The sequence below is a fragment of the Cydia fagiglandana genome, chromosome 5, assembly GCF_963556715.1.
Source record: "Cydia fagiglandana chromosome 5, ilCydFagi1.1, whole genome shotgun sequence".
Lineage (NCBI taxonomy): Eukaryota > Metazoa > Arthropoda > Insecta > Lepidoptera > Tortricidae > Cydia > Cydia fagiglandana.
This window is the reverse complement of record NC_085936.1, coordinates 11,645,282-11,671,136: the sequence shown is the minus strand read 5'-3', so window position 1 is coordinate 11,671,136 and position 25,855 is coordinate 11,645,282. Positions and strand designations below refer to the sequence as shown.

At 35.5% G+C, this 25,855-nt stretch overlaps 3 protein-coding genes and 1 long non-coding RNA gene across 4 annotated transcripts in view; 3 read left to right on the top strand and 1 right to left on the bottom strand.

The window, feature by feature from the left end:
- The window catches only part of LOC134664485 (uncharacterized), a 58,878-nt gene extending 37,426 nt beyond the window's left edge, over nucleotides 1–21,452 (top strand). Inside the window, exon 2 of the long non-coding RNA XR_010098252.1 lies at nucleotides 21,360–21,452. This is a non-coding gene — a long non-coding RNA (uncharacterized LOC134664485). The remainder of the gene's footprint in view (nucleotides 1–21,359) is intronic.
- On the top strand, nucleotides 2,469–9,265 carry LOC134664472 (major facilitator superfamily domain-containing protein 9-like). The gene is made up of 5 exons (XM_063521143.1): nucleotides 2,469–2,680; nucleotides 3,295–3,426; nucleotides 4,827–4,956; nucleotides 5,131–5,349; nucleotides 8,523–9,265. Exons 1-5 carry the CDS (start codon nucleotides 2,639–2,641, stop codon nucleotides 9,233–9,235), a joined length of 1,236 nt encoding a protein of 411 aa, XP_063377213.1. The 5' UTR covers nucleotides 2,469–2,638; the 3' UTR covers nucleotides 9,236–9,265.
- LOC134664480 (protein PET100 homolog, mitochondrial) lies at nucleotides 9,222–9,679 on the bottom strand. Its single transcript, XM_063521156.1, has one exon. It carries the CDS (start codon nucleotides 9,567–9,569, stop codon nucleotides 9,351–9,353), a length of 219 nt encoding a protein of 72 aa, XP_063377226.1. The 5' UTR covers nucleotides 9,570–9,679; the 3' UTR covers nucleotides 9,222–9,350.
- A 1,111-nt stretch (nucleotides 21,453–22,563) lies between the features above and the next one.
- Nucleotides 22,564–25,120, top strand: LOC134664451 (tRNA-specific adenosine deaminase 1). Its single transcript, XM_063521112.1, has 2 exons — nucleotides 22,564–23,648; nucleotides 24,795–25,120. The coding sequence occupies exons 1-2, from the start codon at nucleotides 22,723–22,725 to the stop codon at nucleotides 25,093–25,095; spliced, it is 1,227 nt and encodes a 408-aa protein (XP_063377182.1). The 5' UTR covers nucleotides 22,564–22,722; the 3' UTR covers nucleotides 25,096–25,120.
- The last annotated feature ends 735 nt before the right edge of the window (nucleotides 25,121–25,855 follow it).

Sequence of the window (25,855 nt, the reverse complement as noted above, 5' to 3'; positions counted from 1 at the left end):
ATAAAGTGATTTTTTAAACGTTTCTCCGTCCTTCGCTGGGTTTGGTCCTATGTTTTTTTGAGATCGGTGGTGCAATTTACTCCGAAAGTTTTAGTGCAATTATCGTTATGTGAGTGATTAAGAAGTCATCGAAAGTACGTAAATCCACCATTATTACATCTCCTCTGTATCGTTCATGCTATTTCTGTAATCGCTAAAAAGCGATTAATTTTGATATCGCTGGTGTTGATTTCCCTGGTTTCGGTGGATTTTTTGACCACCGATATCAAAAAAGTGATCACTGAATTCAAATCCTGCTTTGTAAACTAGTTTGTTGTACTAATTTATCATATCTAAAAAGTGAAAGATACGTTGTACAAACGTAAAATTATGTTCGTAAGTAAATTATGTCATAGTAGTCACAAAATCACTAGTTCACTATGAGTAGTTTTTTAAACCAGACGTATAGACCCAATGTTTCTTTCTCTGTCTTGATATTCTTTTCCAACCAATTAAGTAAATTATGTTCGTCGTCCTCTGTATCACCGGAGGTCCTACACCTCGATACCTTTAAACATGTCAGCCATGTTAAATAAATGTAGTCAATTAGGTCCCACTTCTTTTAAAATAACTTGTGTATGTAAAGTACTATGCAAGGTGAACCCAAGGGACAGGATGTACAGAACAAGGGATTAAAAATAAAATAGCATTCTAATGTCGAGATCGCTTCAAAGGCACTGAGCGTACCTACTGATCGATATTTCTAAAGGATAGCCATAGACACAAATTGAACACAGCAAATGTTTTAACAGTCCTCAATGTCTTATGTCTTTGTCAACAACTTTGTTACAATTTAGCTCAAGTGTTTGAGGGTGCTGGAGATCATAATTAATTGGTAATTGGATCTTCAAGCATTACTCGACTACTTCAAATATTATAGTTTTAAATTGACGGAGTTCACGCTTTTAAACTCTTTTATTAAAAAAATACTTGTTTTCCGTATTGCATCACATTGCTTTATAAGTACATTAAATATTTAATGAGCATTGAACACCACTCAAGAGTGTATTGTTTATCGGGTGCAAGTAACATAAGTTTTTTTTAGATGCGTGTGCGGTCGGATTGCGTGAAACAAACATCTTCTCCTTCATGGATATAATAATGCAATGAATAAATGATTATACCTAATGTGCGAATTTGTGGTCGACAATGTCGACATGTCTGAAACTCGTTTCAGGGCCACACATCACCCTATTATATGAGGCCAGTCATATAGTGTGGGATATCTTCTAGAGATGTTGATTTACAAGCCATAATTTGGTTATTTTAAAATCTTGAGTCTATATCTATTAAATTTATGTAAGCTTTCGAGATCATTAGCCTTGTTACATCGCTTATCAACAAATAGGATTGAAAAATATGATTAAAATAATTATATAATTGATATATAAAACCTAAATGTGATTTTGGTGTAAGCATTATTGAATTCGGTGACGCAAATTGAATTCGGTGACGCAAATTGATTTCAGTGCCTGCACATGATTTCGGTGTTTTTTAAATCTCAAATATCTTGAAAACTATAAGGTTCTAATGGAGGCCTCCACTACCAATATTTTTTATATTAAGGGTAGATTTTAGGAAATAAACTTGCATATTATATAAGTTAAAAAAAAAATTTGGCACCGAAGTCAGGCACCGAATGTCATCTCTGAGAATCGCCCAAATATTTCAGGATAATAATAGATTTTGCAATCAAAATGCCCAAAAAAATTCACACCGATGCTAAACAAATAATTTTAAATACATTAAAATACTTGCGACAGAAAAAGGATACGGGATTCAGTAGCATTCCATTAAACAATGTTGTGAAATTATTTGTTGACATGACGGGTACTGATTTTCATAGTGAGTTTGTAATAAACTGGTTAGTTTTGTACTAAATATGAATATTAATTATTAAATTATTATTTTTCTCATTTAAGGCGTCTTTAGTGCTATAATAAAAAATATTTATTATAAGAATGAGCCATTACCACCACGAGTGACTGAATCTGGTAAATATATATACGGAGGTCGAATATTTAGAATCAAATTATGGCGGATAGGTAAATTATTCATACTTAATTATCAACTAAACATGCTCTTTCGATTGGGAAACATACTTCTACAACTCACATGTACATAATTGTATACCTCACTCGCTCTTGCACGATGCCAATACACACTGTCCCGACTATTCTTGACGTACACGTATTGTTGCTATATGTAAGCTGTTTGTAGCGACATTATATCAGGGCTAAAAAAGAACTTGTCAGGCTATAACAAGTTTATTTTAGAATATTGTGTGAAAAATATAATTCACACCAGCATATCGCGTCTGCAGTAAGTCAGATAACCAGATTAACTCGGGATGATAATATGTGAAAATCTGAACGCTCATATAAAAGTCAATGACATTGACAGCTGTTGCCTTGAGTTGACGTGTCTGCCATAAGTCGGTATTTCCATGGTATTTCGGTATAGATTGGCCGGAAAAAAAGAAATATATAGAATATGAAGGGGATTGCATGCAAATTATAGTAATACGTCATTATTATAAATCTATATTCGAATACGTGAATATTTATCAGCTATGTGTATTTTAACAATAACATAAAAAATGACTTTTACAATCTATCTTCTTCAATGCGTTGCGTTTGTGGTAAGTACATTTAATTTTGCTATCGTTTTATTATTGCAATACAGTTTGTGTATTATTCCTCCTACGTCCTGTTACTAAAATTCGTACACGTCACCAAAACTTTAAAACTTATGCATAGTTATTTGGATACTATATACAATACCAGAATCACAATTATCTGTTTCTTTTATCAACGCTGAGAATTGTAGTGTCATGTTCTTGTCTTTCTTTATATAACCAGGATTTTCATTTGCGTTTTCCTTAACCTTTTGCTTCACCTTTTTATACATAAAATATATATGAAATAAATTAATAAAAAGTTTTGTGAATGTTTGCTGCTGCATGATTGTTGCTATTTGCAGTGATTTAAATGAGTCTGAACAGTCGAAACTTTTTGTTTGATGTTAGCAATGTGTGAATCACAATACTATCTGTATTACACTGAATACATATATTATACTTGAATACATATAAGGTGTATTCGGGTAATACTGAATGTCGGATAATTCCGAAATTCAGATGAAAGTCACCCTTAATTCCATCATAATAAAAGTCTCTTTTCGGAATTATCTGACAGTTTTCGACATTCGGAATTACCCGAGTAAACCTTATATATTTTCATATTTGAATTTCAGGATCTCCTGGCAGTGAGCTTGATAGTTCCATTGATTGCCAGTCATGTGAGGACCTTGGGTGGTGACCATGTCTATGTGGGGCTCCTGGGCTCAATATACTCTGGGTTTCAGCTGGCTTCGGGACCACTTCTTGTAACTATAATAAAATTTCTTATAATACTTAATTTTTTATAATGCTTAGCTCCTAATCTTTGAGAAGTATGCTCAAAAGCAATGAAATTTAATTTAACCCTTCAATGCATGATTTTTTCTTTTTGCCTAAAATTAATATAATTATGTGTTTATTGTTTGCTGATTATGGGAAAAATGGTAATAAAATTATAACATCGATTTTCACTGCGAAATTTGTGTTAAAAGTTGCATAGGCTAAATCATATTCATGTAAATATATAATTTTCAGTAAGAGATATAATATGATAAATCCTACTATCATCAGAAAGGTACACTATTTGTGATACAATACACCTATGATAGAGTTTTTAAATATAAAATAATTACAAACCCCCAAAAAAACCTCCAAAATCACATAAGTACTAAAAATCATCAAAATACTGGATTTTTTCAAAGTTTTCTGACATTTCGTCTTAAAACGAATGTAATTTTTATAAATTAAAATATTGCGTAAATTTATATAAAAAATCGGAAAACGGCTTAGTTTTACTATTGAAATAATATATAAACGGACATATGTATATAGGTTTTTCTAATTATGCATAAAATTATATGTTTTTCTGGAGGCTACATCCTACACTATGCATTTAAGGGTTAACTTACATTTATAGATGGGTGTGTCGCGGATTTATTTTATTACCTTTATTTACCATCATTTCAACCCAGTTTTCAGTGGTCGTGGTTGCAGCTAACTCTGATAGACCCATCTGTAAATATGAGTCAAAATGCGAAAGTTTTAAATATTATGGGTTTAATTTGTCTGGAAATTTCCCATTATAGTGGCCTTTTTATTGCTCTCCACTTGTGATTGTATAAGCAGAGATAAAAACTTATCTATGAAAGGTTATGTTATGTAATCCCTACTAATATTATAAATGCAATAGTAACTCTCTTTGTTACCTCCACACTTAAACCGCTGAACCAATTTAGATTTCATTTGGTATAGAGATAAATTTGAGTCCTGGGAAAGGACATAATACTTTTATTCATCATCATCATTACGCAGACACATCCACAGGCAAAAGCTAAGTAGTAATGAATACATATATGAAAGTAGAATTTAATAGGGTGGTGGCCCACTTCACTCTTGCCTAGCTCACCACTGGACTTCTAGACACTATCTATAAAAATGGTGAACATAGAAAAGTTGTTTTGCTGTTGATTATCACTTGTATGGTGGTATTCTCTGGTCACTCTAAATTATCAAAATAATAGAATTGAACGGTTTCTTCTTCGGATTCTTCGCTGTATCTAAGAGAAAAAGAATTGCCCGCTGCTATGGAAGTCCTGATTGTTACCTACTGCATTCTAATTTTTTGTAATATTTATAACTTCTTAAGTATATTATCACTTTGTTTCAGGGCAGTTTTAGTGATCTTAAAGGGCGTAAAGTTGTACTGATTGCTACATTATTAATATGTGGTCTGGCCTATGCTGCTTTGGGTGTTACTAGTTCACTAGTTGTTATACTAATTATACGAGCAATTTTAGGTAAGTTAGTGTTGTTTTTCTCATTAAGTAGACTTTTAATTTGGTATAGTGACATGCACTGATTTTTTGCTAACACATTACTAGTAAGTACTAGTAGTACTATCTTAAAGACACTGGATATAAAAAATATTAATAAGCGAATAAATGTTAAAAAATACATAAATTATGTTACAGGCCTATTTAAGCAGACACAAATATTGACAAAAGCATTAGTGCCAGACTATGAGCAGAGTGAAAAGAAACAGTCCGACATTTATGGCAAAATGGCAGCCATATCTGGAGTTGGTATGACTATAGGCCCAGTTATTGGAGGGCATATAGCAGAAGATCATCCAGAAGAAGCCTTTAAACTGGTTGCAACCATTGTTGGGATCTGCTTTATTGTCAATGCAGGTAAACAAACTTGGGGATTTTAGGGTTCCGTAGCCAAATTGCAAAAAACGGAACCCTTATGGATGCGTCATGTCTGTCTGTCTGTGCGTCCGTATGTCACAGGCACTTTTTTCCGAAATTATAAGAACTATACTGTTGAAACTTGGTAAGTAGATGTACCTATTCCGTGAACCACATTAAGGTGGTTCGCTTTTCATACAAAATTCAATCAAATCTCATTAAGTAACTACACAGTATTAGTACACAAATATTTCCGCATTTATCTTCTTTCGAATATTCGTTTGCGCGAAATTAACAGGAAAACAATGTTTCATACAGAAATCATGCAAAAATCATAGTTAACTTTTCATCAATTTTACGTATGTGTGTGTCACAAATGTCGTGTACAGATACATTTGCGACGTTGCCATACCATTTCCGACGTTGCCGGGCTGACCACGGCTCGAATTTGGAGTGCCGTCATGTTTAGTGCAATTTTGTTGACACTGATATTTGACAGGTAGTTAATTGACCTAAGCGAGAAGTTCGTCAGCTTAGCTAAGAACTATCATGGCGTGTTATGCAAACAGTCGCTTTTTTGCTTGCAAACGGAAGATTCCCGGTTCGATCCCCAGTCATTGTATGCTGGAACATAACTTTTTGTATTTTTGTTACACCTACATTTCGTATTGTTTTTTTATTTTTATTTAATTTTTCTTATTATCATAAATCGATTATTAAGTATAGGCTACACGTATTCTTTAATTTTTACAAAGATAATTAGAAATTATACTCTTCCTAATCTCTCTGATTTTTACAATCAGGACATCCTCACTGCAATAAAAACCGGGCAAGTGCGAGTCGGACTCGCGCACGAAGGGTTCCGTGCCATAATGCAAAAAAAAAAACAAAAAAAAAACGGTCACCCATCCAAGTACTGACCACTCCCGACGTTGCTTAACTTTGGTCAAAAATCACGTTTGTTGTATCACGGGAGCCCCATTTAAATCTTTATTTTATTCTGTTTTTAGTATTTGTTGTTATAGCGGCAACAGAAATACATCATCTGTGAAAATTTCAACTGTCTAGCTATTACGGTTCGTGAGATACAGCCTGGTGACAGACAGACGGACGGACGGACGGCCGGACAGCGAAGTCTTAGTAATAGGGACCCGTTTTACCCTTTGGGTACGAAACCCTAAAAAGAAGTGTATAAAATTTCCTGTGGTTAAAAATAATGGATTTTGTCTATAAATGAAAAACACAATTATTACTATAGTTTGTTTTTTTTAGCATTAGAAATAAGGTAAACAATCTTGACGTGTCTTTTAATTGAAAAACACATTTTAAAAATAAGTTACGGCAAATATGTAACAATTATAAATCTAATACGATCATTTATATTCTTCTGCTTTCATAAGTAATCGTTTTTGATTTTGTAAAACCTGATAACACTGAGTATGTGGGGGAAGCGCTGCTGGCCTAGCGGAAAGCAATTCGGAGGTCGCGGGTTCTAACCCCGGCTCGTACCAATGATTTTTCGAACTTTTGTACGAAATAGCATTTGATACCTACCTATTTATACACCGATACCTATTTTTCGGTGAAAGAAAACAATGTGAGGAAACCGGACTAATCCAAATAAGTTTACTCTCTGGGTTGGAAGGTCAGGGCAGTCGCTTTCGTAAAAACTAGTGCGCATGCCAATTCTGGGATTAGTTGCCAAGCGGAGATTGAATATCTGGGAGACCGACCAAAGCTTACAAAACATAAAAACTCAAAAATGCGCGTTTTCTCATAGACCTAGCTAAGAGATCAAACCCCTTAAGCAGGCCACTGACGAGCCTTCCAAATAGATGCCGTTACAATGGATTCATCCAAATGGACGGCATCCTAATATTAAACATTGTACGTTTATGACATTCACGGACCGATTTTGGATTGCCACCACGCTATTTGGACTGTTGGAAGGCTTGTCAGGGGCCACCTTTATAGCAAATTTCATCGAAATCGTTAATAGAGCCGTTTCTGATACCATCCAAATATATAAATAAATAATTATATATCTAATAATTGCTCGTTTAAAGGTAAGATAACACAAAGGAGAAACAAAAAGAAATTACCTACTCGCACCAGTCTTGAGCCCCAATCCTCTTGCACGTATTTCCACGAACATACCGTTACGCTATTGCAACATACTTACGTTGTGTGAAATTGTCTACTACAAGGATCACGGAAACACTGTTTGCATGTGTGAGTAATAGTAGGAAAAAGCGTGACAGCAACACTCCGTCAAATTAAAAAGGTGGTTTTTGCACAATGAAGTATTCAATGTTTTATTTAATAGTTCAATATTTACTTAAAGAGTGCGCGAAACATACTTTTAAGTATACAAATACCAAGACCATTTCACAAAAAAATAAAATCTGAAATTTTGCAGAAGTGGTGCCATCTAGCGAGAGTTAAGTTTTGAGTAACCTAGGCGAACCACCTTAAGATTTTAACACAAAAATAGAAAATAACAATAATGATAAAACTTTTTTTAGTTTCAATAGTAGTCAATGTATATAAGATGTACATTGTACATTACCATGCAAACTTCCACCGAAAATTGGTTTGAACGAGATCTAGTAAGTAGTTTTTTTTTAATACGTCATAAATCGTAAACCGAAATTTTATTATGTTACTTGCTGCTACGGAACCCTTCATGGGCGAGTCTGACTCGCCCTTGGCCGCTTTTTTTTACCTATGATAATTGATAACATATTCAAGAAAAATTATACTTTAGCAGATGTATCACTAGAAAGGTTGTATAATTGTTACTGCATGGTCATCATGTCATCAATGATTGATGCTTTCTTTTGAATTTACTTTTTGGAACAACACACTCACTTGCACCATCCCACTTACCTGGGATTAACCGGTAAACCCTGGAATTACCATGGTTACCAGTACAATTAGACACTGGGTTAACCCTGGGTTAGTGGGATGGTGCAAGTGGCGCTTATACAGTTAAAACATGGAAGAAAGAGAAGAATAAGAATGGTTAATGATCACATCATAGTATATCTGCTACAGGCTTATCTGTGCTAACAAACCAATTAATTTTAGTACTAATAACAGTAATTATTGATTGAGATATGACATTAAATTTGTTAATTGTGAGTATCTAATATATATTGTAATTGTTTCAGGTTTGGTGTATTTATTACCAAAATCAATATCAGAATTGCAACAGGCAAACAAACCAGTCAAAGAAAAAATTACATCAAAAGGAATTGTACATAAAATAGTTAGTAGTTGTAAAGAATCAGTTTTAGAGTTGTATAAAATAGAATGGTCCAAATATGGGACCATATTTTTTTTCAAAGGATTGCTTGGGTTTGCCATGTCATTATACTATTCAAATTATGTTTTGTATTTAAAAATCACTTATAAATTAACTCCCAAGTATATTGGGTATATTATATCATTCCAGGGCATAATAGGATCAATTTGTAGTTATTATATGGGATACATAAATAGCTTTTATACAAAAGACAAAGATTACAGTGTTAGAAACTTCCATGTATTTTTAGTTTTATCTTTGTCAATATTAGGATTGATTAATTCTTTTAATATTTATATGTATGCTTTATTTTTGATACCTCTTGCAATAGGTAATGCAGTTGGTAGGTTAGTAACTTTAGAAATGATACTAAAGAGAAGCCACAATAAACACAGAGCCGCATTAATTGGAGCTTCGAACAGTGTGCGGTCTCTATCTGGTGTAGTCGCCCCAATGGTAGCAGGCTTTATTGGACAGTACTACAGTGTTCAACATGTTGTTTATGTAACATTTTTTGTGATTTCTTTAGGTTCTCTTGCAAGTTACAGGCACAAAAACAAAAGAATAAAACAAGACTGAAGTTTAAATAAATCATTTGTTATGTTTAAATGTGTTTAATTTCCTTTGAGGCGTTTTTTAATATGCACAATACAGTCTAACATTTATATTAAGCCTAATAAACCATATGCGAAGTTCACTCCTTCTCAAATGCTTGCATCTGTTTCTTTCTCATGTCCGCGATTAGTTGCTGTATATCCTCTCGATCTGTTTTGCTTTCTGGTGGGAAGATTTGTCGTTTAGTATTTGTCACCCATTCTTCGAAATAAGTTGGCTGGTTGAAAAAGTGGAATAACATCACGGGAAAAGACATATACATCGCCATCCTTCCGACTTCGAGTTTCCAATTGCCCATGATAGTGTTTTATATTGCGATTACAACAAGTCGATATGATGTAATAATAATGTTCAATATTTCTCGTATTCTGAAAATTTGAAGTAAATATTGTTCTTCTTGGTTATGCTAATATCAATGTCGAAACCACAAACCACAAAACGTCAACCAGAGTGCCTACCGCGAACCACGTTCGACGTGTTGCCTCTCTGTCGCACTTGTGAATTCATACGTAAGTATGACAGGGAGGCAACACGTCGAATGAGGTTCGCGGTAAGCCATCAGGGCGGAGGTGCTTTTAAACATGCATTTACTGCGGTTAAAGATATGTCTCAAATAGCTTAAAAAAAAGAATTAAGACGTTTTTCACCTGTTTAATTCCATGGCCTTTCAGTAAATTATTACGCATGAGATTACGCACAGAACGCACGGTAAGCGCGAGTCACAGCGGCTACCGCGAAAACCGAAATTCGCAAATTGCGGGGATCTTTCTCTTTTACTCCAACGAAGGCGTAATTAGAGTGACAGAGAAAAATCCCCGCAATTTGCGAACTTCTATTCTCGCGGTTACAGCCCAGGTTATACCTTGCAACAAAATAAAATAGCTGGCTAAGTAGGAGCAACGAATTCAATCGGACAATATTGTCGAACAGTCTGATTAAATAGCTAATTTGATTGTGCGGTGTGGATGCAAATAAGAAATTGGTAAGTCCAAGATAAGTCTACAACGATTTTGATAGCACACGCAGTGCAAATGTTATTTAAACTTACATCATAATTTCATGGAAGATTTTATCAAAATCGTTGCAGAATTGTCTTGGTCTAACTCTAACGATGTTCTTATATTTCGTGACACGGAACACGGTCCTTGCTCGGACCCGAACTCTGATCCATCTGCAACGATGAATGTAAGCTAGTGATGTACCGACTATTGATTTGGCCGACTAGCCGACTAGCCGACTAATCGGCGCTCTGATGGCCGATTAGTCGGCCGACTAGTCGGCTAGTCGGCCAGATCATTAGTTTCCTCTAAGTTCGGTTCAGATGCAGTTAAAAATAGTCGTTTTACCCCTATCGTCGCACTATTCATCTATCTAAATGCAAAACAGGTGGTAAAGCCAAAAATGAAAAAAAAAACCTAAGGCTATATTTCAGACGACAACCGGACAATCGGACATAAGAAAGCGACCACACTGTCAATAATTCGAACCAAAGTTTTTGTAAGCACCCATAATAGGAATTTGGGTAAAATAGGTGGAAAGCTTATGTTAAATATTAGCTTTTTGCCCTGTTTTTCTGTCACTTATAAAGTGCCGACTAATCGGCCATTTTTGCCGACTAGTCGCCGACTAATCGCCGACTACAAATGAGGCCGGATAGTCGGCTTTCCCGACTAGTCGGCGACTAGTCGGTACATCCCTAATGTAAGCCCTTTCCATTAGAATTACGTAATATACTGAAAAAAAAAACACATGACTTGTCAACTTGTCCGTAGAAAAATTCCAATTTCGCGCCTTTTTCTACTGGTGCTAAATTTTGATTTCATTAAACTAATGTTCCCACCTCACGGGAACCAGTAACCAAGCAGGTGCGGCGGCTAAAGCGGCCGAAAAGCTCAAATTCCAGAAGTACAGGGGTCTCGGCCCCGAGTATATTTTTATGCCATTTCGGGTTGAGATAGTTGAGACCTTTGGCTCGTGGGGTCCTAATGCTGTACAACTTTTTAAAGAGCTTGCAAAAAGGCTTATAGACTTCACTGGTGACCGAGGAGCTGGCAGCTTTCTCGCTCAACGTATTAGCTTAGCAATACAGCGGGGAAATGCTGCCAGCGTCCTCGGCACCATGCCAAAGGGGCCCAATTTCTTGGATGTATTTTAATTAAATTTTATTTTATTTAGTATTCGTTTTTAGTTTTAATTTAGTTTTATTTTATAGATAAGTTAGTTTATTTTTATTTTTAATGTTTGTATATAAATTATAAATAAATATACTTAAGCATCTCTGGATGTTGGACCACTATTGACTTTGTAGTTTCCGTGTGAAATTCCTGTGGTTTACATATAGCCAGGCAGACGGATGAGACGAATCACGGGGGCGCCAGCGACGTGGTATTAAATTACGTTGCTATTACAGGAATTTACGCGGTGTAATGGGGGCCATTATCTGCTACTATATGGATGGTTTATATCGTACTAGACACGCATTTCAATTGTACTCATGTAATATTTTTTGCATTTTTACTTTAAAAAGCCTAATAATAATATTTTTTACCTACTTATACCGAAATGGTTTATGGTGCCCGGAAGCTGTAATCTACTAAAACCTTAAATTAATTTATTCCAAAAAATATTCCAATGGGTTATCCTAAATTTAGATACGCCGTGTTGTACTCGTGCCTACCTACAACAATTATATATCTGTACTAGGTGACGACTGTTTAAGCATTAGTTTAAAGTAACGACTTTAAAATGGTATTGTAATAACTACTTAGAGGCAGGCATTATAGTGAAGATGAAAACAAATGGGATGCATCCCAGTTTGCGGTCACAGGATCAGATGCGAACAGGAATGTAATTTCCTCAGCATTCTCTTATATCATACTGAAGATTATGATAGATATATAATAAGTTCATTCACATACATAACATACTCAACGAATGTATTTTATATAATGCGTAATTATTTGGGATTTTATCTAGAAGACCATGTCGGCTCCGTTTAGAGTCTACGTTACATTACATACTTAAAACAGTTCATAAATAGGCATATAGTAACAGCACCAGTCATGGGACATTTAAGAGGGAATTTGGAGTATTTGTGATATTTCCCTAATACATGTGAATGGTCTACCGCTTAGCGTATTGAAAGATGAAAGTCCTACCCGTCTTTCATGTTTCAGGCGTGTTGTATCAAAGATACTGCAATGAGTTTCCACATACTTAACAAATTAAAACTATGCTATTTTTCTCCAGTCATGGACACCAAAGCTCCAGTAATGGGCCCCCCAGTAATGGACACTGCTCTATCAGTATAAAATATTGAAATAGGTCATCAGATCTGGTCCATGTTATCATAATATTGCATTATCATCCGATTTGCATATTTAATTACGAATACAAAATTTCAACTCAATCGGAAAACGGGAAAGTGGCTCAAACTCGGCAACCAAGATTTGACCCACACTAAAAAACGATATTAATTTATCCGAAGTCCGAGCATACCTCCTGGTTGACATATTTCGTAACTACATTTTACTTCTGTATTGTTTAAACATGAAATGATGGCATGGCAAGCATCATTATGTAAATTGCCCATTATAGGAGGTATGCAGTTTTACAGCTCCTATAATGGGATTGGGCCAAATACCACTATTTTTTTTACATCTGTGGAGTCACAACATAGTATGTTGTATACCTTATCTCATGGTAAATGCAATTAACAAAACACATTCTAGTTTTCATCAAGTATTAATTAATTAAAATTTAATAAATTAACTCATCTCTCTTAGCGAAGTTGTTAAGAATTCGTAGTGGTATTTTTTTTCAGTGACACGACAACTTTTGGGTTGACGCCAATTTCTTAAAAAACAACCAAATTTAATAAAAATTCAAACTGAAACAGCTCTAGGACTCTTATTTATGATAATATACAGGCAGTGTTTATAAACTACTTTTAGACACTTATTTTACAGGATTTGTGGTTTTTTGTCCCATTACTGGTTCCACGCCCATCATAGGGTACACTACTATATATAGATAAATATTATAGCGAACGTAGGGGCTTTATGCAATATTATGTAATTTTCTTCATGTGCGCATTAGTCCACAAGTCAAAGCTTTATGCAGAATATTATTTAAAACACTAATACCTTGCTGATAGATGAGCAGTGGATCCTGATACGTAATACCCTGGACCGTTAAAACCGGCCACTACATAAAGATGTCCTCTAGGTGCAAAATTAATTGATCTGGCTACAGCTGAGGGCTCTGCATCTACACACGCAGCCTATTAGGCACGGTCGTAAATTGTCATATTAAAGAGCGCTTAATTTATGTACAAATCGGCTTACAACTGTTGGTTTTGCATTAAGATATTATGGACTATTAAATTGAGATGTAGGATGCTAAGTCTAAAGCGGAGGCGGCGTTATGATGACCTCTTGCTGGTTATATGTACATATCTGATAATGGAAAATCGTACATGTTTGCGTGCGTAGTAAAAGTATATAAAATCCAACAAAAATGTGTCAAGCTTAAGACAACAAGAATGACCGAGCTGCGACTGATCTGTGTATACAGTTTATGCGCTCACAAGTAATTTAACTTACTTTAATTTAACTATTTTTGTAAAATTTCCGCTACCTAAAGATTGTCCGGAAGAGATCGCTTTTTAGCGATAAGATCGCCTGTTGTTTTTATTGAGGTATGCCACCTTGTACATAATGCTTTGGCTTCAAAGTGGCGTCTATCCTATTAAAGGCTACGATGACCATTTACCAACAAGCAAGCGGTGACTATTTCACCATCTGCATGGTATAAAATTTATACCATGATGGTGAAATAGTCTCAATGTCACACGCATCATTCGCCGAACCTATTTCTTTAAAATTGCCAGGCAATATCTGGCTCCCCACCGAAGAACACAGTCGTGTTCTTAAACTCCATAGAGGAACCGAGGAAACCCACCTATTCCAAGGAATCGCTTTATATCGGATTGCCGAGGGAGCGGTCGCGATCAGCCGGATGATATTTAGCTGTCCACGCGGGGTATTGCAACTGTAATAACATGCAATGTAGAGTGCATTACCTATCAGATGCCGTGGTCTGCGCTGCGAGCGTGCCAGTGCTAAATGTGGGCCCGGCACGATTCCGATTCGTTATCAATTCTGCAGAGGCAAAGATGTGTAGACGCGACGCTATGGGAAATGGTGTTGACATTTTTCAATGTTGGCATTTTAAATATTTTTTTGTCAGCAAATGGGTATCTTTACCATAGTCTGTGCGGAAAGAGTCGTGGAATGTATGGGGCCAAATACATTCCACGAGTCTTCTCTTTCAGCACAGACTCTACGAAAAACGTATGTTTGATGAAATGAAGTTCAACTTTTTGACTTTGCTTGGAATGTTGATGTAAATCTTTGTAACTAATGATGCTACTACGACGTTGTGTGTAAATTCTAATTGATTTTTCAGTTTCAGTCACGGTTGTTGGGGTAGAATATAGCCAATATAGATACTTACTTATCTGCAACTTAAAATTTATTCAGAACTGTGGCGAAATCAATTGTTTTGCGAGATTGACAATCAGTTTTGATGGCTTATAAATGATCTCATTTATTTCTTAGTGCCCTGTTTAACACCACTTGAGCTTCCGTTTACATTATCGTGAGTTGCTTTTATATCATGATGTCCCAATAAAACAGCCATATATATTGCATTGATGACATTTAATATTGCGAGTGTTACGAATGTCGTTTCCAAATGGAATATAAAATCCAAATAACTACATATACTACAGACCAGCACTTAAATATTTATTAATAGGGAAATATACTTTCCCGTAGGCGGTGTCGTGGCGAGCAGGGTTACTACATGACTTGACAATGGAGTAGATGTTAGAACTTTTAAAATGAATGGTGATCTGACGGCTGTCTTCGCTTGGTATCGTATGTTCTTGATTATTGGAAATTTACTTTAGACGACTGGGAAATTAACTGGTACTTTACTTTTAGTCGGGAGGAGAGGAATATGGCTAAATCCCGCTCGTGCATGAAAGGACGCCTTTGCTGTGCCCAGCGGTGGGTGGGACGTAGCTCGTAGCTATACCTATTGGGTGAACTAATATTGTTAAAAAAAATTAGTTGAATTTTACATTACCTACTTATATATGTTACTTTAGTTACATACTACATTAGGATTATATTGTTTTATTTAATCTTCGTACACAAAAGACTTATAAATCTAGAACGAAAATTACTTCTATAATTATTTAGGTATCATCTTTTCAATAAAATCATTGATAAATATATATAATAATTTTTAATAGAATAGCTGACTTTTTAACATAGCGCGGAAATACACTTTAACGATTATAAAATTAAGTATATATAGTAACAGCACCAGTCATGGGACATTTAAGAGGGAATTTGGAGTATTTGTGATATTTCCCTAATACATGTGAATGGTCTACCGCTTAGCGTATTGAAAGATGAAAGTCCTACCCGTCTTTCATGTTTCAGGCGTGTTGTATCAAAGATACTGCAATGAGTTTCCACATACTTAACAAATTAAAACTATGCTATTTTTCTCCAGTCATGGACACCAAAGCTCCAGTAATGGGCCCCCCAGTAATGGACACTGCTCTATCAGTATAAAAATTTGAAATAGGTCATCAGATCTGGTCCATGTTATCATAATATTGCATTATCATCCGATTTGCATATTTAATTACGAATACAAAATTTCAACTCAATCGGAAAACGGGAAAGTGGCTCAAACTCGGCTACCAAGATTTGACCCACCCTAAAAAACGATATTAATTTATCCGAAGTCCGAGCATACCTCCTGGTTGACATATTTCGTAACTACATTTTACTTCTGTATTGTTTAAACATGAAATGATGGCATGGCAAGCATCATTATGTAAATTGCCCATTATAGGAGGTATGCAGTTTTACAGCTCCTATAATGGGATTGGGCCAAATACCACTATTTTTTTACATCTGTGGAGTCACAACATAGTATGTTGTATACCTTATCTCATGGTAAATGCAATTAACAAAACACATTCTAGTTTTCATCAAGTATTAATTAATTAAAATTTAATAAATTTACTCACCTCTCTTAGCGAAGTTGTTAAGAATTCGTAGTGGTATTTTTTTTCAGTGACACGGCAACTTTTGGGTTGAAGCCAATTTCTTAAAAAACAACCAAATTTAATAAAAATTCAAACTGAAACAGCTCTAGGACTCTTATTTATGATAATATACAGGCAGTGTTTATAAACTACTTTTAGACACTTATTTTACAGGATTTGTGGTTTTTTGTCCCATTACTGGTTCCACGCCCATCATAGGGTACACTACTATAGGCACTTTTAATCAACTTTCTCTAAGTAAATACTATCAGTTCATTCATGATAAACATACGTAACTAAAACGTATGAATCATTGAATGATAGACTGTCTTTACTTTGTAAGGTGTCTCTGTAACTTTCATCAGTCCCAAATACAGAATGGTAAAAGACGTTTGTGAGGAGTATTATTGGATTTCGATTTATAACCATGATTGACTTTTAAGTTTAGGGCAAGCGACAATAAAATAAACCATTAATAAATTATTAATGCTGTAGTTTAGCATACGTAGCTTACGTAGGTACGATACGAATAAAGGAAGCAAGTTTCATGCTAAATTGGTTCTTCAATACTTACGCTATAGTATTTCAAATTTAGCAAGACTCCTAAATGGCATGACAATACCGTGTGGTGACTGTATGTTTGTACGTAGTAGAGTCTGCGCGGAAAGAGAAGAATCGTGAGTGTAGGGGATCCCATACATTCTACGACTCTTCTCTTTCCGCACAGACCCTTATGTAGGTATTCGATTATATTCCTGCATAATATTCCTATCACTTTTTATTTATACTTAATTAAATCGTCTGGTAAATAAAGATATTTACCAGACGATTGTTGGCACTAGTCACTAGCACATGATTTTTGTTTCAAATCAAAATTATTCCAGGACTTTAGGGGCCTTTAAAGTCAGGACATGATAGGTAGATAACGTAAATCAATCAGGCATTCATACGGGAAGTACCTATATTATGACTGGTAAAGCACTGGCAGTAAGTTTGGGTTTGGCGCTGCCGCATCGAATGTATTGTGTTAAAATAGATTGCAACCTTTCCTTTACTACCTATAATATATTTAATACGCCAAAAAGCAAAACGTTTTGTTGCGCTCCCGAAGCATGCACTGCAGGGGTCGCAATGGCCACAAAGCGATTTCAATTTGTACCATTGCATAATTTGGGAAACTTTAAATTATTCGTATTGCATTATGAATGACACCGTAAGTAGATGGGAGATAACGTCCCAAACATTACGCAAGCACTGTTGTTTCGACCTTGTAGTGCAGTTTGCAATCGTTTTGAACTCTTAGTAACACGCTTTTTTATAAATATCAACAATTCAATTTTCGGTTATCTCTGATCAAACTTGCCAAAACAAGACGTGGAATATTGCTTCGTACGCAATGGAATAATCGACTATCACGATGACTCGTGTTGTGTTCTGCGGCGGTTAACTTCCTGAGTGCCGTTCGTGTTTTGTTTTGTGTTTAAAGTGCATCTTAGTACCTCGGTATTCGTGAGAAATGAGGTCCAGACAATGCTCATTTACTTCGCGCAAATAGAACGCACATACGCCGATGTTTCTTAAGAGAATAAATCACTTTACAGTTAATTTTGTACCTATTTTCTTGATGTTTGTAATTTCACTTATTTATTGTTATTCCATCTAAACAATAACTTTACCAATAACGGAAACATAAAATATGTAAATATGTAGGTACCTACTATTAACGGACGTGGTGGTTAGTTTTTGAATGTCCGTATTTTCCCGGTTCGACCCATCGCTACCTTAGAAGAACGTTATTTACGGAGAGAACGTAACGATTGTAGGTACCTACATAACGATATACTTATAATATTTCCAATTGTTTTCACTTACCATTTTGTCAGAGAAAGTTATTGTTTCAAACAGCATCTAATGAAGCAAGACACAATCGGTCCAAATAAGAACACGCAGGTTATAGAAATTAATCTCAAGGAAATGATCACCTGAGCCATAGTTTGTTTCCTTACCTTTCACTGTCCGGTGCCGTGAGCAACATTTAGATGTTAGCACCTGTTTTATCATGTGCTTGATAATGAATGGGAGGTTTAAATATAAACATAAATTAATCTTACTTGACATCTTACTTAATTTAGAATTATGTCACTAGATGTGACCGCGTTTATCAAGAAATCATCTTTAAAAGTAACGTAGTAAGTATTGTCTAAAGGCAATAACTAGGAACAAATTATTGGATGCTAGTCATATACCTATTAAACACTTTTATCCGATTTATGTTATATCCAGAAAAAGGTAGGTATTTTTTACGGCGATTTTCTTCCGTGCAATTCGTAGCTATTTAGATGACCCTCAATTAAATTCTCATTGCCATTTCCAAACTTTAAACTTTTATGTATGAGAGAGCCATTCATGAGCATATGCTAATTGCTTCATACCAGACAACGCAGCCAGACACTTTTTTTTCATAAAAAATGGATTATGAATTACATAAGGCACAAAAACCGTTACGAGACCCCTTCGCAGACTTGTATAAAGGCATCTTAATTTCGCAGGAGTCCAGGAAGCGCTGGCATCATGAGCGGTGTTTGGAGCCTCGTAATGAGCCCTAATGCGGCCCCGAGAGTCTAATTTGAGCTCCATTATGTTGGAAATTGTTTTTAAAAGGCCACCAATTTCGGTAAGTGTGTAACACAACATTCAATTAGTGTCCGATCCAGTTATCCGATTACGTGTTTGAGCGTCGCGCTAACACCGGTGGAGTCAATTTAATTTTATTGCCGGTGCAGATGGGACATTACCATGTGTATAAACACGAATTCAGTTTGTATTAATTTGTTACTTTAAAATACCGTTGACCATAGGCTATATACACCCATATTTTTACAGTTGACTGTACCTACTGTAAATTTATTTTTCTTAATCCATGATAAAACAGTTCAAGTAGGTAGACTGTTGTAGGATTTATTCCATTAAAATTAATATTACAATATCAACTTTACTTAGTATCAAAACCGATTTCAACTACCTATTAATTGGCTATTACGATCGGCGCCAATTGCTGCTAATGTTATCATTTACTCTTGTTGTTATTGTTCCTTTAATCGATTTATTGGTCTCGAGTGGTTTCCGACCTGACAACAAACAGAAGGGAAGTGCCTTGAATCAAAAGCGCATTAAATATGTATGAGCTTTAAATATTTTTATTACAATATCGATCATATCGATATGATAATTTTGTGAGGGCTTGAATCGCTCATCTATATTGGATCGATTGAATCTCGGGCGTTAAGGTCAATTTCTTTTGATATTTAAATGTTGTTGGGATGTTGCGCGTCATCTAGGCCATTCTGGGCCGTAATGAGGTGTGGAATGACAAACTACCCTCCTCTATCACCGCCCACCGTCCGTTGCTATAATGAAGCCAGCATCCGCAGGCGCACGTATCGTATGTACCTTACTCGACGAATCTCTATCTCCATGTAGAGTTATTATGATTATTGATTGCATGATTATGTTTTTGGGTCATTAGAATATTATAATCATATAAATATATGTATAGGTAATCATCCATATTCGATATAGACAATTTTCTATACCTATTTCTATGTTGATAAACTTATACATGAACATACATACAAATAGACATACATATTTTTTATATACTTATACATATTTATATAAATTTATTTACTTATAACAGGGCTCTAAATTAAGAGTCCATCAACGTGCACACTAGCGCCATTGCTAAATAATCGTGATTATTTAAATTTAACAAAATACAGTATGTAGCAGCCCCCTTTTCAGGGTTCCGTAGCCAAATGGCAAAAAACAGAACCCTTATAGATTCGTCATGTCTGTCTGTCCGTCACAGCCACTTTTTTCCGGAACTATAAGAACTATAGTAACAGCACCAGTCATGGGACATTTAAGAGGGAATTTGGAGTATTTGTGATATTTCCCTAATACATGTGAATGGTCTACCGCTTAGCGTATTGAAAGATGAAAGTCCTACCCGTCTTTCATGTTTCAGGCGTGTTGTATCAAAGATACTGCAATGAGTTTCCACATACTTAACAAATTAAAACTATGCTATTTTTCTCCAGTCATGGACACCAAAGCTCCAGTAATGGGCCCCCCAGTAATGGACACTACTCTATCAGTATAAAATATTGAAATAGGTCATCAGATCTGGTCCATGTTATCATAATATTGCATTATCATCCGATTTGCATATTTAATTACGAATACAAAATTTCAACTCAATCGGAAAACGGGAAAGTGGCTCAAACTCGGCTACCAAGATTTGACCCACACTAAAAAACGATATTAATTTATCCGAAGTCCGAGCATACCTCCTGGTTGACATATTTCGTAACTACATTTTACTTCTGTATTGTTTAAACATGAAATGATGGCATGGCAAGCATCATTATGTAAATTTCCCATTATAGGAGGTATGCAGTTTTACAGCTCCTATAATGGGATTGGGCCAAATACCACTATTTTTTTACATCTGTGGACTCACAACATAGTATGTTGTATACCTTATCTCATGGTAAATGCAATTAACAAAACACATTTTAGTTTTCATCAAGTATTAATTAATTAAAATTTAATAAATTAACTCACCTCTCTTAGCGAAGTTGTTAAGAATTCGTAGTGGTATTTTTTTTTCAGTGACACGACAACTTTTGGGTTGACGCCAATTTCTTAAAAAACAACCAAATTTAATAAAAATTCAAACTGAAACAGCTCTAGGACTCTTATTTATGATAATATACAGGCAGTGTTTATAAACTACTTTTAGACACTTATTTTACAGGATTTGTGGTTTTTTGTCCCATTACTGGTTCCACGCCCATCATAGGGTACACTACTATATACTGTTGAAAATTGATAAGTATTCTGTGAACCGCATTAAGATTTTCACACAAAAATAGAAAAAAAAAACATACTTAGAACTTACTGAAACTTAAAAAAAATATTTTTCATCAAACCCATACGTGTGGGGTATCTATGGATAGATCTTCAGAAATGATATTGAGGTTTCTAATTTCATTTTTTCTAAATTGAATAGTTTGCGCGAGAGACACTTCCAAAGTTATAAAATGTGTGTGTCCCCCCTGTAACTTCTAAAATAAGAGAACAATAAAACTAAAAAAAATATATGATATATACTTGGTCAAGCAGATCTTGTCAGTAGAAAAAGGCGGCAAATTTGAAAAATGTAGGCGCGATGGGATATCGTCCCATAGAAAATTTGAATTTCGCGCCTTTTTTTACTGACAAGATTTGCTTGATCAGCTATACATTACCATGCAAACTTCCCCCGAAAATTGGTTTGAACGAGATCTAGTAAGTAGTTTTTTTTAATCGTCATAAATCATAATCCGTAATTTTATTATGTTACTTGCTGCTACGGAACCCTTCATGGGCGAGTCCGACTCGCACTAGGCCGCTTTTATTTAAATAGGTACCTGTCTTTCGTGAAATTTAAATAATCACGATTATTTAGCATAATTTGGCGCCAGTGTGCACGTTCATGGGCTCTTACAAAAGCCCCCAATCGTGAATACAAGGTCAGTCAAAACGGTGGCCGAAATCGGCGAACCAAATTGGCGTTTGTGTCCACGCAATTTAATCAGATTAGCGAATAATTGTTCCCGTCTGGACTGGCCTTAAGCCCCCTCCAGACTATGCGCGTGAATCGCGGGCGAAGCCGCGAACGCGAGTGTGGAGTCGATTTCGCTGGTCTGCGTTCAGGACTCCACACTCGCGTTCGCGGCTTCGCCCGCGATTCACGCGCATAGTCTGGAGGGGGCTTTAAGCCATCTCATAAGCCCCCTCCACACTCGTGCGCGAATCGTGGCGCGAAGCCGCGAACGCGAGTATGGAGGGGGCTATATACGTAGCTATTTACGAATAAAACTAAAACAGTAGTATGATGAAGTGAAGTAAATTCATTTTATATTGAGTTTAGATTGTTTCGTTAATTACGTCCATTTCATATTGTCACGTGTGCCACAAACCGTGCGTACAAGCTTGCGTAATTGATGTCAAAACTCCATGAAAACAAGGTGGGTCGGTAGCTTGAAAAAACGCCTCTTCAGCTGTCAACGTCAATATTTGCTGTTGTCATTGTCAATGTCATGTGTTCATGAATAGTCCTCAGGTACTTTGCTAAGTATTTTGATGTTGTGCCACAAAATGATTAATACTACTACGTTGTGTATAAAATAATAGCGTACACCGACCAGTAAATAAGTCCGCCGCCGAGCTAATAAATTATTTTATAAACGAACATAAACATAGAAGATGAAATATGGATCAACTCGATATTACATTTGTAGACAAAATAGCTGAAAGCTGTGTGAAACTTTATAATGAACTTCCAAAGACCGGAAAACCTGTTGACGCCGAGTGGACCGTACTATCCTGTATTATACAATACGATAACAGAACGGAGGAGTTTGAAATAGTGTCTCTAGGCACTGGATCGAAATGTATAGGTGCTTCGAAAATGTCCGCGACGGGAGATATCCTCAACGATAGTCACGCTGAGGTATTTGCTAGAAGAGGATTTTTGATATATCTCTACGAAAATATGGAGCACGCTTTAAATAGTAAGCAATCAATATTTAATTTAAAAAATGGATTGTTTGAAGTAAAAGAAAACATTAAATTTATATTTTATTCGTCTCAGCTGCCTTGCGGAGATGCCTCTATCTTACCTAAAGTGGGAGAAGAGGAACAGTATGGTGATGTTCTACAGAGTATGAAAAAGCAAGCTATGGAAGATATTTGTGATGTAGAATATAAAAAAGCTAAGTCAGATATTCATAGAACTGGAGCCAAGTGTTTACCTGACTCGGAGCAGGATTCTAAGCAGCCGGGGGCAAGTTATCATCTACTTGGGCAGGTTCGCACTAAGCCGGGCAGAGGGGACCGGACACTATCGGTGTCTTGTAGTGACAAGATGGCTCGATGGATCCATGTCGGCATCCAGGGTGGCCTTATAGACTTATTATTAGCCAAGCCTATTTTTATCAATCACTTCATTTTTGGTAGCGGAGTACCATATTCTCATGAATCTTTGACAAGAGCTTTGTTGAAACGAAATGCAGATGAATCTTTGATTCAACCTGATATATTACCACAGTTCTACCAAAGCAAGCTGGTGTTCCCTCACATTAGAACTGAACAGAATGTAAGACCAGCTCCTGGCAGCATACTTTGGACGAAATCTATGTAAGTATAGTAAAACAATGTTTATTTCCGTATAAATCCAGTAATTTACAAACATTAAAATGACTAAAAGTTCCACTTAAAGACAAGTTATCTAATTGTAACTTTTTATTGGTTGGTTTATGGCATTTGCATAGAAATTCTGTATTTAATAATAGAGAATGAATATATATTGTAATTAATTAATTATTGGCATTAATTATTTAATTATCATTGTAGTCATAGAATTATTATTGTAAGGTGCTCATCTCAGTGTTACTGTTGATTATAAGCTTATATTTTTCTAGCAACGTCAGTAGGAATAGAAGTACCTATATCCTTAAAAAATGGAAGTCTATTTTTCAACCTCATTGGCAACTTGTTTTGTTATGTTAACATTCTATAATTAATAATAACACGAGTTAAAAATCGCCTACTCCAGAGCACACAGTCCCTGTGGCCGAAATCGGTCAGGAGAGCATCATCATCATCATCATCATCATTTTATTATTATATTTTTTTTAGAGATGCAACGGATAGTTGTTTGGCCGGATACCGGATACCGGATATCCGGCCTGCACAATGGCCGAATATCCGGTATCCGGCCGCCGGATATTCGGCCGGCGGAACTATACCTACATTTCGGTTTTTCAGGTGCGCATTCTGCAGGTTTGACCTGTTTCCTAGCAAACGTTCGCGCGGACTCATTTCTAGGTTCGAAATGAGTGCGCGTGCAAGTCATTGGAATGATTAAATTGTTTTAAAATAATAAACAAGTACGATTATGACCGTGTCTGTTTCTTAAATCCAATTTGTTTACTCCGAAATCAAGCAATGTTACTATCCGGTATCCGGCCGGATAGAAGGTCACTATCCGGTATCCGGCCGGATAGTAAAATAGTGGCCGGATAGGCCGGATACCGGATAGTAACCGGATATCCGGTGCATCTCTAATTTTTTTATTTATTGACACAATTAAGATTTTTTTGTTTAAATACACATTTTATTTACAATTTTGATTTGTTAGAATAACCTTAAATTCCACAGTTAGACTCTAGAGTCTAACCTAATAACCTCAGCAGGCTAGCCTGATAACATTTGTATTGTCACTTTTTATGCAAATGTTATTTTTGATTTTACTTTTTTTTTGATTAATGAGTTTTTTTACAGGGGAGTGGAGGTAGCGGTACAGGGGCGAAAACTAGGTGTTACAAAGAAAAAAGCCAAATTGCTGAGCAGTTCTTTGTACATCAGTAAATATAATATCTACAAAAGATTTCAAAGTGTTCTGAATAGAAGTGAAAAAGTGAAAAAATGTATTGGATTAGAACATTTGCAAGATGTCCCATATATTGAAATGAAGAAGAAGTCAAAGAGGTATTTAGACAGATGGGAGTTAGTAAAGGATATATTTTTTAAATCATGGACAAAGAAACCGGATATGTGGAATTTCTGTATAGATCAAACCTAATAAAAAAAATATATTCTGAACAATTTTTTTTTTAAATTTGCCCTCATTTTATTTAATGACATATTATCATTGTACTTTAAAAGCAAAGATTACCCGCAGCAGCGAAAGCTGCGCAAGACAGAGAGGCACAAAAACGGGGTGCTTAGCCAACATGCCAATTGTTAACGATCCGTAGCGTAGCGTAGAAGTAGTCATCTGTCTATATCACTTCCATATGTATTAGTGTGACAGTGGCAGTTGCGTTTCGTTCGCTACTGCAAAACAGATAAACAGGTACATACAGAAGTCACTTTACAGTACTTTTCATACCTACGCTCGGCGGTCGCTCTAGGGTTGTCAACTATGGCTTATGCCCAAAAAACTATCGTGGTAGTGGCACTCGTATCTATCGTATCGTGTCTCGTATGTAAACTGCAAAACGTAATTCAAGACCAAAAAAGTAAGAAAATGTTGCCACTGCAATAATTTGTTTGTAAGATAGTAAATTCATTTTGATAAATAATTTATTCATTAGTAATTTTACTCCTACTATTTAAAAAAGTACTTTTAAATACAAGAGTCGCTAGTAAAAAAGTGGCAACATTTCTTACTTTTTTTGGTCTTGAATTACGTTTTGCAGTTTAGTTGTTTGATTTATTGTTTAGTATGAAACTGGAAGAATGGAAATATAAATTAATAATAACTAAAATATTTTAATTTTAATGTCATTGTTAAATTACAAATGTGTCACAGAAAATATCTTGCGTAGATTTTGACATTG